The sequence below is a fragment of the Geotrypetes seraphini genome, chromosome 4 (assembly GCF_902459505.1).
Source record: "Geotrypetes seraphini chromosome 4, aGeoSer1.1, whole genome shotgun sequence".
Lineage (NCBI taxonomy): Eukaryota > Metazoa > Chordata > Amphibia > Gymnophiona > Dermophiidae > Geotrypetes > Geotrypetes seraphini.
The window spans coordinates 236,482,223-236,499,324 of NC_047087.1; the positions used below are offsets into that span (position 1 = coordinate 236,482,223).

General features: G+C 44.6%; 1 protein-coding gene across 7 annotated transcripts in view; it reads left to right on the forward strand.

Moving 5' to 3' along the window:
* FRMPD2 (FERM and PDZ domain containing 2) overlaps positions 1-17,102 on the forward strand; it is a 204,348-nt gene that overhangs the window by 113,551 nt on the left and 73,695 nt on the right. For all 7 annotated transcript variants that reach the window (XM_033942808.1, XM_033942809.1, XM_033942810.1 and 4 more), the window contains 4 exons: positions 1,172-1,497; positions 3,753-4,038; positions 9,018-9,159; positions 11,812-12,022. In XM_033942808.1, the coding sequence (XP_033798699.1) occupies positions 1,172-1,497; positions 3,753-4,038; positions 9,018-9,159; positions 11,812-12,022 (965 nt within the window). The remainder of the gene's footprint in view (positions 1-1,171; positions 1,498-3,752; positions 4,039-9,017; positions 9,160-11,811; positions 12,023-17,102) is intronic.

Below are 17,102 nucleotides of genomic sequence, written 5' to 3' on the forward strand. Positions count from 1 at the left end.
ATAGTGGCCCGTCGCTCGACGGCTTTAAGAGTGGCTCGTCGTTTTCATTTCTCATTATTTATCTGTATTAATCCCTGCTCCTGAGGAAGGTGTCGAAACAGAGCTCTGTCGAGTGGAGACTTCTACAGACTATACAATTTCAAAACGAAGCTAAGTATTTTGGGTTTAAGGATTTGTATGTGCAAACAGCTCTCGGATAAAATTGAACGTATTATCATAAGAATTGCTAAAGAAGATACAATTTCTAATTAATTGAACTATTGCTCCTGTGATGAACTATATTTATGAATCATATTTATTACATCAATTTTTTCTATTTTTAATGTTTTATTGCATGATTAATTTTTAATGGATTTTTCATGTTTATAGGCCTTCACGGGAACAAGATACAATTTATGGACTTGTTTTAACTTGATAGGTTTTTAGTGTTTGCACCTGCACTTTTTCTCAAAGTATTTTTACACAATATATATTTTTTTCAGCACTTTATTTCTTAGCACTCTAGCACTTTATTTTTCCATGTCTTGGGAGACACTTATTGGTCAGTTCCATTGGAGAAAATGTTTGTTGGAATTTGTATATACTAGGACAATATGATGTATGAGGCAGTTTTTATTCAGACATATGTCTGGTGCTAGTCACTAATGAGTTTCTGCCTGAGCCAAATAATCCCTCGTGTTGCATTATCAAGGCTCATACTGATGTCCATTATTTAAGACAGTTTTCCTGTTTCCTTATTTTCCAAACATTTTTCCCCCATGAGAACTGTAGAACTGTCCAGTTTTTTCTTTGGAGGTTTTATAAAGACATATAGGTATCTAAAAGGGACCTTTTACTAAAGCTTAGCACATGCTAGTGTGTGCTAAGTGCCACAATGCCTATAGGTATTTAGCAAGTGCAAGTGTCTGTTAGTGCATGCTAAGTTTTAGTAAAACAGGCTCTAGGTGGCTTTATGAAATAGGCATACAATAAGCACCCAAATTGAAGGACATATTTCCAAAACCCACTGTGTCCATATTAGTTGCATTGGGCTTAGAGGGTTTGGGAAAAAAGCCATTCAATTGGCCTCCTGACCTATGCAACATGTTATAAAATTATCCTCCACATGCTTATGAAGAGAGGATGGATATACAAGAAATATAAAAACACTTTATGTATGACACGCTTATAGACCCCTGCACCTTCTCCAGTGAAAGAATTTACAAGAATGACATCACCTGATGTGGAGAGCAGAAATTTTGTGCATCAAGCTGCTACGAAAACAGGCCCCCTGGGAGATATGGCTGGGGAATGTGATGACTACAAGGAAGAGACGGTTGAAAGTGACAAAGAGAGAGATGAGGAAACAGTCCCTGACAATTCCCCGAGGCATACCAATTATTCACAAAAGTTCTGTTGGAATATTGACAAAGAAAAATTATCTGAAACACTCACTTCCCTGGCAGAAGATATGAGACACAACTGCTGTTCTGTCTGTGATTCTGGAATGCAAGAGAGGTAAGGTTATTCTTTTTCAGCAGCATTTCTGACTGGTGCAATACATATGTGCATTTGAACCTTGAGGCTGAGGTGCATAGCGGGATTTTTAACGAGAATTCGCGGGAGCCAGTCAAGAAGCTGCTCAGCGCCGAGCAGGAGCACCAAAGCGCGCTCCTGCTTTTTGCCGCTGAGCAGCAGAAGAAAGCGGATCCCGCAGCTGCCACCACTGACTGGGTTAGCAGCAGGGCAGGAGCACGGAAAGCTCGTTCCTGCCCACTGCACCTCTGGACCACCAGAGATCGCCAAACAACAAAGCGTTCCATAGCCTATGTTTGTGCAAGTCTTTTCAGCCAAGTTACCTATATATATTTAGCTGCAGCACTAATCCATATACTACTAAGACTGTGAACTGATACTAACCCCCTGTTCTACGAAGCCACGCTAGCGGTTTTTAGCGCAGAGAGCTGCGCTGAATGGCCCGTGCTGCTCCCGACACTCATTGAGTTCCTATGAGCGTCGGGAGCAGCGCAGTTTAATAGAAGAGGAGGTAAAACTGTGAACTGATAATTAAAATATATTGTCAACCTTGCACTGAATATAAGGACTTATATATTTTGTATTATTTATTTATTGGATTTATCTCATACCTTTTTTAGTAGTAGCTCATAAGTTACAGTCAGGTATACTGCTTATTTTCCTGTCCCTGGAGGACTTGAAATCATAAAGAAAAATTTTGTAAAGGGCACCTAAATTTAGGAACCAATTATGCATGTTAATTTATAGAATAGATACTTTTACATATGATGCATGAATGATGTCACAAATTGACATTTACAAGTTTACATGCTGGGGAATTATTCTATAAAATCATGTGCTAGTCACAGTCATACGGTATATAATAGCAAAAGGGCTGTACCAGTGGGCGGAGCATGGATGTCCCACATTAAAGAGTAGTATCAGATGTGCACATTGCAAGCTACACTTCAGCATGCCAGCTTTTGTCTGCCATAAGTTGGCACACCTAAGTTTTGGCATGATAAAGTAGCTTTGTGCTATTATTCTTTAAAGCACTTAGGGCTCCTTTTACAAAACTGCGCTAGCGTTTTTAGCGCACGCACCGGATTAGCGTGCGCTACCCGAAAAACTACCGCCTGCTCCAGAGGAGGCGGTAGCAGCTAGCTCGCGCGGCATTTTAGCGCACGCCTTTGTAAAAGGATCCCTTAATGCCTTTATATAATTGACATTAAGATCCAAATTTTATATATAGTGTCCTAAGTTGCACGTGCAAATTGGTGCGCACAGCCGATTTGCATGCACAACTTGTTTAACAAGCCAATCGGTGCATATAACTGGCCATTAACACCTAATAATTGATGTTAATCGGCACTAATTAAATTACACACACAACTTGGTAGGTGCATTCTATAAAGTAGTGCGCGTCACTTCTAGTGTACAAATCTCAAAAGAGGGCATGGCTAGAGGAGGAGCATGGTCAGGTAGTGGGCATTCCTAAAAGTTTGGCACACTGTTATAGAATATGCCTGATCTGCGTACCCTAAATGGGTGAACCTAAATGTTATGCCACATACGGGAGCCTTTCTACAGAATTGCGCTAAGCACCATGCTGATTGGCACCATATGTAGAATTTGGCCCTAAGTGTGCCTCATTTAGACACCACTCTATAGAATTGCCTCATTAAGTTTGTACCTAGGGTATTGGATAGTTAAGTGACTTGCCCAAGATCACACGGAGCAGCAGTAGGATTTGAATCAGGCCAGTGGTGTAGCGAGGGTGAGAGGTGCCCAAAGTGGTGGTGCCCCTCCCTCATCCTCTTCTCCACCCCCCCCACTCCATCCGCTCCTTCCCCATCCCCTCCTGCTGCACGCGTGCGCCCCTTCCCTTCCCCTGTACCTCTTTAACATTCCCGGCATGAGCAGCAACCCCAGACTGTTGCTCATGCCAGCTTCAGCTCTTCTTCTAATGTCACTTCCTAGGCGCAGGTCCAGGAAGTGACGTCAGAGGAAAAGCCAATGTGGAGTGGAGAGGAGGATGGGTGCAGGTGCCCCAACCAAGACGGTGCCCGGGGCGGACCTCTCCCCCCTTTACGCCAGGCTTCTCTGGTTGTCAGTGCTTAACCACTAGGCTACTCCTCTACTTGATTCACATGTCTTTTGACCTGGTAACCTATAATATAAAATAATGCATGTTATGGATACGCGAAGCACCTCTTGTCATACCTGAAGACTATAGTAATTATAATATTCTATGTTAGCTCTACAGTGATGAAGAATGACTGTGATATATCAGAAACATATTGCCTACCGCAAATTCCATCTCCTACACCAGTAGACGAAGAGTATCTTACTATATGCTCTGCATCAGTTCTCTCGCTGTCGTACGGTGATAACTCTACAGGAACATGCACTGTTGTCCCCACGCCACAGCCTCGCATTGAGGTACCTTTCCCCGAGTCCTTAACTGTGAAAGACCCATGTGACAGTGACAGCGAATGGGAGGACATAGAAATGCTTGAAGAAGAGGAGGAAGAGCACATCAGAGTAAGTGATAGCTATCTGCTTCCATATATTCAATATGTCTATTTATTAATTGACACATTTCTTTCTTAGTCACTGTATCTTGTTTTATTCTCTATAAAAGCATTCAACTATACGCACAAAATATACTGACCAGGAGCCTACAATATTCATTGAGGGCCAGATTCTATAAATGGTGTCTAACTTAATTGGCTAAATACTCTTAATAGCCTCAATAATTGGGAAAAAAAAAAATCAGTTAAGTGCCTATCTGATTCTATAAAAGATAGGCGCCTATCTCATGGTGCTTAGCAGTGGCTAACGCCGAAATTTAGCCTGAAATGTAGGTCTTTAAAACCCTGGCATACATTTCAGGCGTCTTAAGTTTTTACTTAACCACAATTCTGTAAATGGCATCTAAGTGTGATTGATATACGGCCAACACCATTTTTCTAGGCGCCATTTATAGACTCAGCCCGTGATTGCATTTTATTAGCTGTGAAATAAATTGTGCATTTATCTTCTGTTATTTTCAGATACGCTGGAATCAGCTCACAGGCACGTCTAACTAACTGTTGCTTAAAAACTTCCAGACATGAGCTATTGCTGCTGAACTGCATAGTAATACTAAGGAAAATCAACGATTATCAAAATGCTTCTTCCTAAATTAAAGGGATGAGCAGATGGAACATTTCTGTTTCATGGCATTTCCCATTTATTCATTTTCATTTGGTCATTTTGTTGTCATTGGGTTCGATATTCAGCACTGTTTGGCCAGCTGGAAGAGCTTCTGGCTAGAGAATGACACGGTGACAAAATTCATCACCGTTCCCGTCCCAATGGATAACCGCGGGAAATAATCCCATGTAATTTTCTAGTGTCTATTAGAGAATGACACGGTGGCGGTTTACCCGCGGCCACCGCATTTTAGCCGTGGGTCACCCGCCGAAACGGGGAACGAAAACTAGCAGTTGCTGCGGCGACGGGGACAAGGCCATTCACCGCCCGTGGGGCGGTGAATGGTCTTGTCCCCGCAGTGAGGCATGAAGAATCGCGCGGTCCCCGCAGCCCACCCGCCTGCCCAATCGATCCTAGTGATTAGCCAGCTCTCTCCCTTCTCCTCACCTTAGTTTGTAGGTTTTCTTTTTCGGCGACCCGCACTCTATCAGAGAGCCGCGCACCCGCTGCTGCTCAGTTTCGATCTTCTGCTCTGATGCAACCGGAAACAGGAAGTTGCAGCAGAGCAGAAGATTCAACACTGAGCAGTCGCGCGTGCGCGGCTCTTTGGGAAAGCGTGCAGGTCGCCAAAAAAGAATGCTTACAAACTAAGGTGAGGAGAAGGGAGAGAGCTGGCTAAACACTAGGATCGATTGGGCAGGCGGGTTGTGGCTGCGGGGACCGTGCGATCGCTCGCGGCTCAAATTGGAAGGAGGGAGTGAAAGGGAAAAGGATTCTGGGCCAAGGGGATGAAGACGGAAAGAAAAACCCACAGCGGGAAAGAAAGGGAAGGACAGGCAGGTGAGCCAGATGCTAGAAGCAGGGGGGGGGGGGAAGAAAGAGGGAAAAAAGCTAGATGGGGTTGAAAAGAAGAGACACACTGGTATGGAAGAGGAAGATAGGGAAAATCTGGACACAGGAAGGTAACAGAAAGGGGAAATTATGTGCATGGGGCATAGGGACAGAGACATAAAGGGGACATGCCATGGGGATGGTATATGGACACAGGGGGGGGCAATGGCAGATACATAGGGGAGATATTAGAAATGGGGAAAATAGGAGCACAGAAGCGAGATGGTTTGTGGGGATGGGACAGGGACCGAGCTTGCAGGCTCCAGTGGCTTGCACAAATTACATTGTAACATGCCATGAAAATAAGAGGGAGGAAGGTAGGTAGATAGATAGGCCACGCCAGAGGAGCTGAAGGGTAGTAGAAAGGAACAGATGGTAAAGGAGGAAGGGAAGGGTGGTGTTGGAAAGGAATAGGACAGACATTGAAGGAGGGTGGAGAGGAACAGACCCTGAAGGGAAATGTGGAAGACAGAGTGGGAAGAAGACAGATGCCAGACTATGGGGGAGCGGAGGGAAGAAGATGGGTGCTAGACCAATTGGAGGGGGGGGGGTGAAGGGAGAGGCACAGTAACAGCAAATGGAAGACGCAGAGAGAAGACACACAGTGGATGGAAGGAATTGAATGAGAAGATGTGGAAAGCAGAAACCAGACAACAAAGGTAGAAAAAAAATTCTATTTATTTATTTATTTTTTGCTTTCGGATAAAGTAGCATATTAGTTGTGTTGATAAAAATTTATAAGCAAAGCCCTGCCAGCTGAACATCTCTTTCTCTAGTTCAGCAGTAGGAACTTTGATTTATAAGAAAGGAATAAGCTAAATATTACAGTACTAAGGCTTATATGGATGCAGCGGGGACAGTGACGGGGCGGTGAATGGGATGGCAGTGGCGGTGAAGGGGCGGTGAAAGGGATGGCGGTGACGGTGACGGGGCGGTGAAGGGAACGGCGGTGACGGGGCGGTGCAGAGGATGGTGGGCCGGTGACGGGGACAGATTTTTTCCCCGTGTCATTCTCTAGTGTCTATTTCAACCTCAGTCCTTCTACACCAGCATTCTTCAATGTAAGGCTTGAGAGTCAGTGGCTGTGCCCATTCATACTCTGATTCTTATGTGAGCCAAGTATAGGATTGTCTAGCCATTGTGACATCACTGATGAGGTTGGCTTTTAGGCATTGGTGGAATGAGGCATTATGACATCACAATCTCAGCTCTGGATACCAGAGACTGTCATTCTTCAGTGTCTATCTCAACCTCAGTCCTTCTACACCAGCATTCTTCAATGTAAGGCTTGAGGGTCAGAGGCTGTACCCATTCATACTCTGATTCTTCCCTCTCTCCTTAAAGAATGACATGAAGATAGTTTCCCGCGGTTATCCGCATGGACGGGAACGGTGATGAATTTTGTCACCGTGTCATTCTCTACTTCTGGCCAGCTAAATAGCACATAGCTATCCACCGATATTCAGTGGGAGATCGCCAGCTATCTTCTACTGAATATCTTGTTTGGAGGAGAGCCCGATGATCAACTATGTCATTGCCAATATTCAGCGGCTTGTCACCAAAGTTCAGTGGCTAGATAGACTTGCCTAAAAATCAGTTTTATCTATGGTATCTATTAGCCAGCTATGTCTTGGCTGGCCAAATCTAAACTGGAAATTCAATGCCTGTTGCTGGATATGATACTGGCATTAAATTTCTGGTTTTGCCACAGACCACGAGATAGGGTTACCATATGACTCCAGAAAAAGGAGGACGGATTGAGACATCTGGGTTTTACTTCCATTGCTTTTTACTTCCATTGCTTTCAATAGAAGTAAAACCCGGTTGTCTCAATCTGTCCTCCTTTTTCTGGAGCCATATGGTAACCCTACCGCGGGAGACAGTTAGCTAGCTCCTCCAGTCTGAATATTGAGCAGACTGAGTGTGCATTCTTTCACAATAGTTTACACTATTTATAAAGAGGGGAAGTATTCTTTTGTAGTAGTTTACCATGCACAATAGTTCAAATGGGTGCACTATCTGGAAAAAAAAGTCTACATTCTTTCCAAATAATGTGAACTCTTTTGAAAGAGCGTGCACTATCATCAGCAAATATGTGTTTTGGGGTTTTTTGTTTTTTTTGCAATGGCATGAGCCACATATACATATACAGTGCCCGCGTATTATCTAGTTTTCTGGCCAGCTAGTCAAAAAAGTTGATTATACTTTCTCTATCTTGATCAAATTTTGGAAACCCATGGTATCTTGGTTCCTATAACTTACTTGATTTAAAATGCTTTATTGACCTTTTTTCTGTGGATTCTCTATTAATTTTCCTATTACCGAGATCAAACTAAATGACTAACCTCCTTCCTATTGTTATTTTGATGAAGAAGGATAGCATCTACATTTCTTCAGACCTATAGAAACATTCAGATCACCAGTTCTATTATGTAAATCCTTCATCTGGCCTACCAAAGCATTTCTGAGCTTTCTTAATATTCTAGGATGTACCTCATTAGGACTGGCATTGAGAAAAGTAAATTGGGTAGTAGCCTGCATGACTTCTATTGAAGAGGCCTGAGATATCACCACCATTACTGGCTGGGCACCCAAAGTTTCAGTTTAATTTTTGCCTACATTAGTACTTTTCGTTTGTGATCACTTATCTTGAATTTGAAGAAGAACTATCTTATGTTTTGCATGTGTGATTGAGGCTATAATGGGGGGGTATACAAGAGAGGAAGGGGATAGGTCTGTGAAAGAGTTGAATAATGATGGAAATGGGATTAAAAGATGATGAAAGAAATGCAATAGGAAATAGAGTTGATGGTAAAAGATACGTAGAATGGCCTGGAAATGAGGAAAGGAAAGAGAGTCAGGGATGAAGCTAGGGCTTATGAGGGGATAAGGGCTGAGAGGGTAAGAATAGAGGATAGAAATGGGGGAACTAGGGAGTAAGAGAAAGATAGAGGGGGATAGGAGACTGTGGAAGGAGAAAGCAGGGGTAATGGGATTATTGGAGAGAGAATGAGAGGGAAATGTGAAAAGAAGGGTCTAAGGAATAGAGGATAAGAGAAAGAGTAAATGATGTGTAAAAGTCATATATGGGTGGATATAGATACAGAGAAGAGAAAATTAAAAAAAAAATAGAAACATAAAAACAATCAGTGCCAGAAATATGTAGGGGAGTAAGGGAAGAAGGACAAGAGAAGAGAATAGAAATAAAGACAAGAGAAGAGAAATGGAAAGGCCAGTCTGGAAGAAAATTCAGGAGAAGACCGACACAATAAGTGGAATGGACTGGGCCCAATCCATTAGAAAAATGTCCAGATAAAGGTAGAAAAGCAAAAAAAAAAAAAAGATTTTTATGCAATTCATTTTAAGGATTGGAATATATCCACTTTGGGAAATGGTACATGGATAAAAAAATGGTGTCCCCTATTTCTCTTCAGGATCAAGATATGACATTGCTACAACATTCACCTGCTGACTCAAAGTTTTTGATAGAACAAGTTGAAGCAAACAGCTGTGATATTACCAAACAAAAAGATGTTCCAATTATTACCCTCATCAAGGATTGCACTGGACAACTAGGTTAGTTGTGTGAATAAAGTGAATATTAATCATTAGCAAAATGTCGCTGCTAGGGACTGATAAATAGAAAAATCTTTGCATACGAGTATATTCAGTTTCACAATATGTTTTCACATTTATAATATTACCATATCGAGATTTTGGTTCATAAACAGAACTGTCACCAATAATATCTTAAGCTTTGGCATCCTGTACTCTTTTCAGTAGAACTGAATTGCTTATTTTCCATCGAGGTTGAAGTAAAGCCTGCCATACGGCCATTTTGTTATGTTAGTAGTCTAATTCAACTGGTTCATTATTATGGAAAACAAATACCTGGAGATGAAAAGCATATTAGTAATCTTATGCCACTTGGTGCTCTTATTCAATTAGATGTAAAATGTGAAGAGGGATTTTGGATGTAGCTCATGCCTTTTTGGCAGTAAGTGAAGTCAACTTACATCCAAGTACAACAGGTATTTTCATGGCTCTGAAAGGCTTAAGATCTAAGTTTATTCCTGAGGCAATGGAAGGTTATAAGGGGACCACTCTATGACTTTGTGCCTCAGGTTAGATGCCCTGGTGCCATTTCTGATCACCAATTCTATAACAGCATCCAAGAATCCATTACAGAATGCTAGCATAGCTTGGCATTGATGCACTTATTTGTAGGTGTGCCTACTTATGCCATTTCTATGGCTGTTTTACGTTGGTACACCTAAGTACAATATGCACTATACACAATTCAAAGTATTTTAGAAAGTGTGTGTGTATGTAGACGACATGCTCATGCTCCACACACATGTATGCAGTTAGCTGTGTTAGTACTTATGTGCTCCTTTATAGAATAGTGCGTAGCACAATTGTGTGCATATGTGCCAAGGTGCATGCAACTGCCAGCACTCAGTTATAGAATTATTGTTTATTGAAAGCTTCTATATTGCTACTAATGACTGGGTGAGTAAATTCAGAGTGGTTTACATGAGCTTCTGTAATGGTGTTACAATCAGAATTAGAACGCTTCTGTGATGGCTTTCAGTACAGCATTCTCTTTTGGTTTTGGTGTATTTAGGCATCATGGTATGATGCATTTATATATCTTTTACATTTAGTCCTTTTAACTGAGTATATAGCAAATATTATATTCATCCTATATATATTGATATCTTCAATCCACACCTGAACATATTGCAACTTGGACTCCTGAAGAAGGCACCCTTAGGGTGCTGAAACAGTGGCCGTGTTGAGTCAGTATTGTTTCAGAACCTTATTAAAGATCCCAGTGGAAACATCTCTCCATCTCTTCTTTGTATTCAACTATCTTTGATATCATAGAGGTGTTTATCCACTTCTTATTTTTTTTATTATATAGGGCTAGATTCACTATACTTACCTTAGATATCCAATCCGCGGCTGATACGTGGCCGAGTCTTCCTGGGCGACCGATTCACCAACCCTCCTCATGCATATTGGGGCGATCAGAGGCACACCCCACAGCGACTACAGATGTTATGTGCATGCGCTTGCTCTTCTGACTTCCCTCTCGCTGGCTTCAGGGACTGAGTCCCGCCGCCGCCTTCCCTCTCTCCTTCCCCAGCTCCAGTGCGGAAGTCCTGCCTGTGACTGCCTCTCCCGGTTCCTCTGTGGGTTCCCAAGCTCCAGCGAGGAAGTCCCACCCGTGACCGCCTCTCCCGGTTCCTCTGCAGTTTCTACAGGGAAGGGTTACTCGCGAGCCTGTGGTTTTAACCTGTGGGTTTAAAGTGGGGCTGCACTTCGGTGGGCTCTGTTCTGTTTTGCCATTGATTAAAATCAGGATCAAGAATAGAGATTATATAGATACACTGGATGGTGCATGTGCTCCAGATCTGAGGCTTTTTTTCCACCAAAGAACAGGAAAATATAATCATACCATGGATAGACAATGCCCATTGGTCGCAATTTTAAATTCTGCTGGAAATGAGGCTGGAAATTCTTGTGACAGTTTTGCCTTTGGGGCAGGGAAGGGGAGGGAGGAATTTCAGTAGGTCATATTCTAAAACTTTGAGGGGGGGAAGAAGATGTTTGTCCTCAGCACCAGTCCTTTGCGCTAAATTTCTTTGAATGAGCAGTTGCCATGGTTTGTTTAGGATGAGCCCTTTGCGTCCACTGAAGTTATTAGCTATCCCTATTGCCTCTTTCATCTTGATCACCAGATCTAAACGTATGACCAATTGCCTTAGCTTGAAGGACTATAGCTGATTTTTCCAAGCTGCAGAGCTCATGGTGCCTTTTATGCTCTTTTGTAGCCGTTCCCCCATGGTACATCCAGTTTTGCTAATGTACCATTGACTACAACTGCATGAGATTTTATACACTCTAGAGCTTTTGAGCACTAGAGTAACCGGTCTTTCACATGTGTGAGTGTAGATGCTAACTTCTGTGGTGAACTTTAGGCTGTTTTGATGCCGTTTTTCTTCAATAGTTTTCCTATTCTATCTGTCACGCTTTGGACATAGGGAATACTATGGGGTTTTATTCTGTATTGAATTTGTCTGCACCATCTCTACCATCCAGTTGTAGTTCTTTGCAAAAACTGCATTAAAAAGTTAAGAGAATGTGCAGAATTTCTGCTGCATTTACACAGCGCAACTTTAGTAACACCTCAGTAAGGAATGCTTATTTCTTTTATCCTAGGGTTAAAGTTAGCCAGAAGAGCTGGAAGCCACTTGCAAGACATATATATTCTAGAAATTGTGCCAGATTCTCCTGCTAGTAGGGAAGGCAGCCTGCAGCCAGATGATCTAATTCTCTCCATCTGTGGCCTGTGCACAGAAGGCATGCAGCTAGAGGAAGCCATAAGAATTCTTGAAGCAGCCAGTCAACATGTACAGATCATGGCAATACGGTAAGTTCATGGGCACACAGCTCATTACCAGACACAAAGGACTGCATTAAAAAATAAATAAAAAAAAAAAATATATATATATACATATATATATATATATATACAGAGTAAAATAATAATAATTATTATTATGAATATGACTAAACTGAGAACAGAATAATAAATTGTTTGAACTGGCCAGAATGGTGTTGATATTAAGCAGTCTGGAGACCATAGAAAGATAAAGAAATAAAATATCTATTTATTTCTTTATTTAAAAATATATATATACTGCTTACAATTCTAAGCAATTTACAGTCAACATACAAAATATTTTAAACATTACATGTTATATCTAATAAAAGCTTCTGCTGCCCACATTGCTGCCCAAATTTCTACTTATTCACAAAATCTCATAGATAAAACGCTATGGGGGTCCTTTTACTAAGGTGCGCTAACCGATTTAGCACGTGCTAAAGATTAGCATGTGCTAAATGCTAAGGCGCCCATAGAATATAATGAGCGCCTTAGCATTTAGCATGCGCTAAATCGATTAGCACACCTTAGTAAAAGGACCCCTATATCTTCTGCTTTATAAGAAATATCACAAATCCAATTCAACCATCAACCATGTTTGCTTTTTGCTCTTTATGTGGTTTTTGAACCATGCTATCCATCCATGTCAAACTGTGAAATGTGTCTGTATATGTATACAAAAGGGGTTCTCAATCCAGTCATCGGAGAACACCAAACCAGTCTGCTTTTCAAGTCATCTGCAATACATAGAATACATAGAGTATGACGGCAGAAAAGAGCCGACGGCCCAACAAGTGAGCCCACTCAAAGAACCCTCCCCTAAGCATTTCCCTGGAGTGAACCCACATGTTTATCCCATCGTTTCTTGAAGTCGAGCACGTTGATGGCTTCAAGTACCTGACGTGGAAGACCATTCCATCGATCAACCACCCTTTCAGTGAAGAAGTACTTCCTGATGTCGCCATGAAGTCTCCCATCCTTGAGTTTGAGCGGATGCCCTCTTGTTGCCGTGGGACCTGTAAGGAAAAAGATGTCTTCCTCCACCTCAGCACGGCTTGTAAGATATTTGAACGTCTCTATCATGTCTCCCCTCTCTCTGCGTTCCTCGAGAGAATATAACTGCAGCCTGCTTAGATATTCTTCATATGGGAGATCCTTAAGTCCTGAGACCATCTTAGTGGCCATTCGCTGAAGAGATTCCATTCTCTTCACATCCTTTTGATAATGTGGCCTCCAATTCTGATCACAGTACTCCAGATGAGGTTTCACCATGGACCTGTACAATGGCATTATAACTTCAGGCTTTCGGCTGACAAAACTTCTTCGGATGCAACCCAGGATCTGTCTAGCCTTGGTTGAAGCTTTCTCCACCTGATTGGTAGTCTTCATATCTTCACTAATGATTACACCCAGGTCCCGTTCTGCGACAGTTCTTGTTAAGGTTTCACCATTTAGGGTGTATGTTCTGCAGGGGTTACCGCTATAAACGTGCATAACCTTACACTTTTTGGTCAAGTATTTGACCATTTTTCCAGTAAAAATAGGTCCTGCCTCATAGTGTCGGGCACGGATGCGCTGTCCATGTTGCATAGCTTAGCGTCAATGGCAAATAATGTAATCTTACCTCGAAGTCCTTGGGGCAGGTTTTGTACAAAGATATTAAATAGTATCGGACCCAAGACCGAGCCCTGCGGCACTCCACTGGTCACTTCCGATGTTTGTTTCTGAGGGAGTACCATTTACCACCACCGTCTGAAGTCTACCATAGAGCCAGTCTCTAACCCATGTAGTCAATATTTCTCCTAGTCCCATTGTATCCATTTTGTTCAATAACCTATGGTGTGGGACACTATCAATGGCTTTACTGAATATACAATGAATATACATATGATAAATATGCATGCTTAGGGTAGAACAGGGATTGCTGGAGGGTCCACGAGGTATCAGGGATCTGAAATATTTACCTTGTGTGGGCTTGGGGGAGAAGGAGTTGATAAATATAACTAATCCATTCAGCTGTTGGTCAATGAGGGTATGGAAAGGAGCAGCCCAAAGATTGTTGGGAAAAGAGAAGAGGATGTATTTTTGCCCCATATTATTTGCGTCCGATTTTTTACCAGGAAGGGAAGGGGGAATCTTTAAGAAATGGGAGCGAAAGGGCTTGAGATATTTTGGACAGTTTATTGATGGAGAGGGAATTAAAGCTTTTGGAAATCTTCAAAATCAGTATCAGCTTATAGCAGGAGATCGCTTCCCGTATTTACAGGTGAAAAACTATATTCTTTAGCACTCTCCAGACCAGTAGAGGTTAACTTTACGATTGGGTATATATCTAATCATGACCAGCAGGTGGAGACTGAAAACAAAACTTTGGGACAGTATATCCTAGCCCCTCCTCTCTATTTCCCTCAGTCTTCTTTCAGTCTCCAGCAGGTGTTGAGTGATCTGTACCCATCTCCCTTGGTAGGGCTGTTGGAATTTGTTTAGAGGTTTATTGTCCCTGTTTTTAGCCGGACGGAGCTTGGACGGACTCTGTTTGGGGGTTCGTCCGACCTCGGGGGTGTCAAACCCGGCGGGTCACGAGCGGGGTCCCTCCCCCCACTTCCTCCACCTCCCCATATTTTTTTAGAGGAGCCTCAGCAGTAAGCCTTGCCCCCTAAATCAAGCAAGGCATATTGCTTCGAGAGCCTGTGGAGTCTGTTCTGTAAAAAAAAAAAAAAAAAAAAAAATCCTGAGGTAGTGCTGGTCTGGAGGGTTGTATCCCTTTAAGAAAACTGTATTTTACTGTATTTTTTCAACTAACCGGCACTTTTTTTTACAGCTAGGTCGCGTATGGAGCAATGAGCACTTCTAAAGGGAAAAAGTGCTCATTGTGCTCCAGACGCGAGGCACTCGCGGCCGGCCTGTGCAAGCGGTGTTCAGGCCGGTGCGGTGGAGGAGCTCCGTCGGCAGCGGCTGCAGGCGCCCAGAGCTCCCCGCCGATGGTGCCTCGCGAGTCGGCAGGGAACGGTGGAGAAGCCCGGTCTTCTCCGTCCGCCCACGGAGGGATTCCCCGAGCCGCCGACGGTCGGGTTTTAGAGGATTCCCTCTCAGCTGATATTTTGACAGCTGATGCCGGCTTGCCTGTTTTAGCGGCTGAGACTATTCAGGTCTCTCAGCCGCTTCAGGCTGTGGAGGGAGCTGTTTTGGCGGGAAAGACGCCATCTTCTCTGTCTGGCCCCTCCATTTTGTCTTCCACCTCAGGTGACCTTCCCCCTGTTTTGTCTAAGCAGGGGCAGGTTTCTGCTGGGTCCCCTGCTGTGGCAGGGAGTCCCTTGGGACCCTCGGGGGGTTTTTCCCCTGATTTTTTCTTTTCATTATGCAAAGCCTATTTTCAGGCGGCTGGGGGTCCCGGTTGCGCCCAGGGGGTCTCGGGGGGTGGGGTTTCCTCCGCGCTCCCTGCGGCTTTGCCTCTCTCGTCTGACGTGACGTCCCCTCCGCCGCCTCTCTTGTCCAAGCGTCCGCGGGTGTCGTGGGACGAGGATTTGTGGTCGGAGGAACGTGTCGGTATGGAGGAGGACCTGGACCCTTCTGAGGAATTCCAGGACCCTCTGGAGGGGACGGAAGCTGGCGGCGGGTTGTCGGGTTTCCCGTTCTCCAGTGACGAGGCGTCCGTGGTGCGCCTTTTTCAGAGAGATGAGCTGCCTGACCTTATTCAACAGGTTTCTTCGGCTTTGCGTTTTGAGGACGCGCCGCCGGAGACTCCGCGTGTGGGGGACCCTCTGTTACGAGGGATCCGTTCCGTTTCCCGCTCTTTTCCTATGCATCAGGATATTCGGGATATTATTCTTGAGCAGTGGAAAACGCCGGAGACGCCGTTTCGGCTGGCGCGCAGCATGGCTCGCCTGTATCCCATTCCTGAAGGGGATCGGGCTACGTTAGCTTCGCCAGTCGTGGATGCGGTGGTCTCGGCTATTTCCAAGCGGCATACCGTGCCTGTTGAGGGCGGTTCTGCCTTGCGGGACTCTGAGGAGCGCAAATTGGAGAACATCCTTAAGCAAAATTTTCAAGTCTCTGCTTTTGGGGTCCAGGCGGCTATTTGTGGGGGACTGGTCGCTCGCGCCGTGTTTCGGTGGGCGGAGCGGGTCTTGGATCGAGAGTCTGACGACTGGTCTCTGGTGGATCAGGAGGTAGCAAAGATTGAGATGGCTGCCTCATTCCTCTCGGATGCTCTGTATGACTTGGTGCGGATCTCGGCTAAGTCCATGGCTTTTGGCGTGGCCGCAAGGCGTGTGTTGTGGCTGCGCGCTTGGGCGGCGGATGCTGCGTCCAAAGCTAAGCTTACTAAATTTCCCTTTCGGGGGTCGTTTTTATTTGGAGAGGACTTGGATAAGTTAATTCAGACTCTGTCGGACTCGAAAGTTCCCCGTTTGCCGGAGGACCGTGCCCGCCCGGCGTCTCGGGGGGGTGCGGCCCGGGGGCGTTTGCGGGAATTTCGCAAGTATCGCCCTGGGCGTGGGGCTGCTTCTTTCCAGTCTCCGGGGTTTTCCCGGGGTCGGTTCTTCCAGCGCATGCAGCCCTTTCGGGGGGCCCGTCGGGGGGCAGGGAACCCCTCCGCCGGTTCCCCCGCTTCCCGTCCTGCACAATGACGCCTTGCCGGCGCCCCCCTTGGTTCCGGTGGGGGCCCGGCTGCGCGACTTTTTTCCCAAATGGGCCGAGATCACGTCCGATCAGTGGGTCCTGGAGGTGGTGCGGGACGGTTATGCCCTGGAGTTCGCCCGCTCTCTGCCGGATTTTTTCCTCGCTTCTCCGTGTCAGACTCCGGGGAAGAAGCAGGCTTTTCGCCAGACCCTTCAGCGCTTGCTAGATCTCAGGGCAGTAGTTCCGGTGCCCCCCCCGGAGTGGGGCACGGGCAGGTACTCCATTTACTTTGTGGTGCCCAAGAAGGAGGGGACTTTTCGGCCCATCCTCGATTTGAAAGGGGTCAACAGGGCTCTCAAGGTTCCCTCTTTCCGTATGGAAACGCTGCGGTCGGTCATTCTGGCGGTTCAGCCGGGGGAGTTTCTCACTTCTCTCGATCTGACGG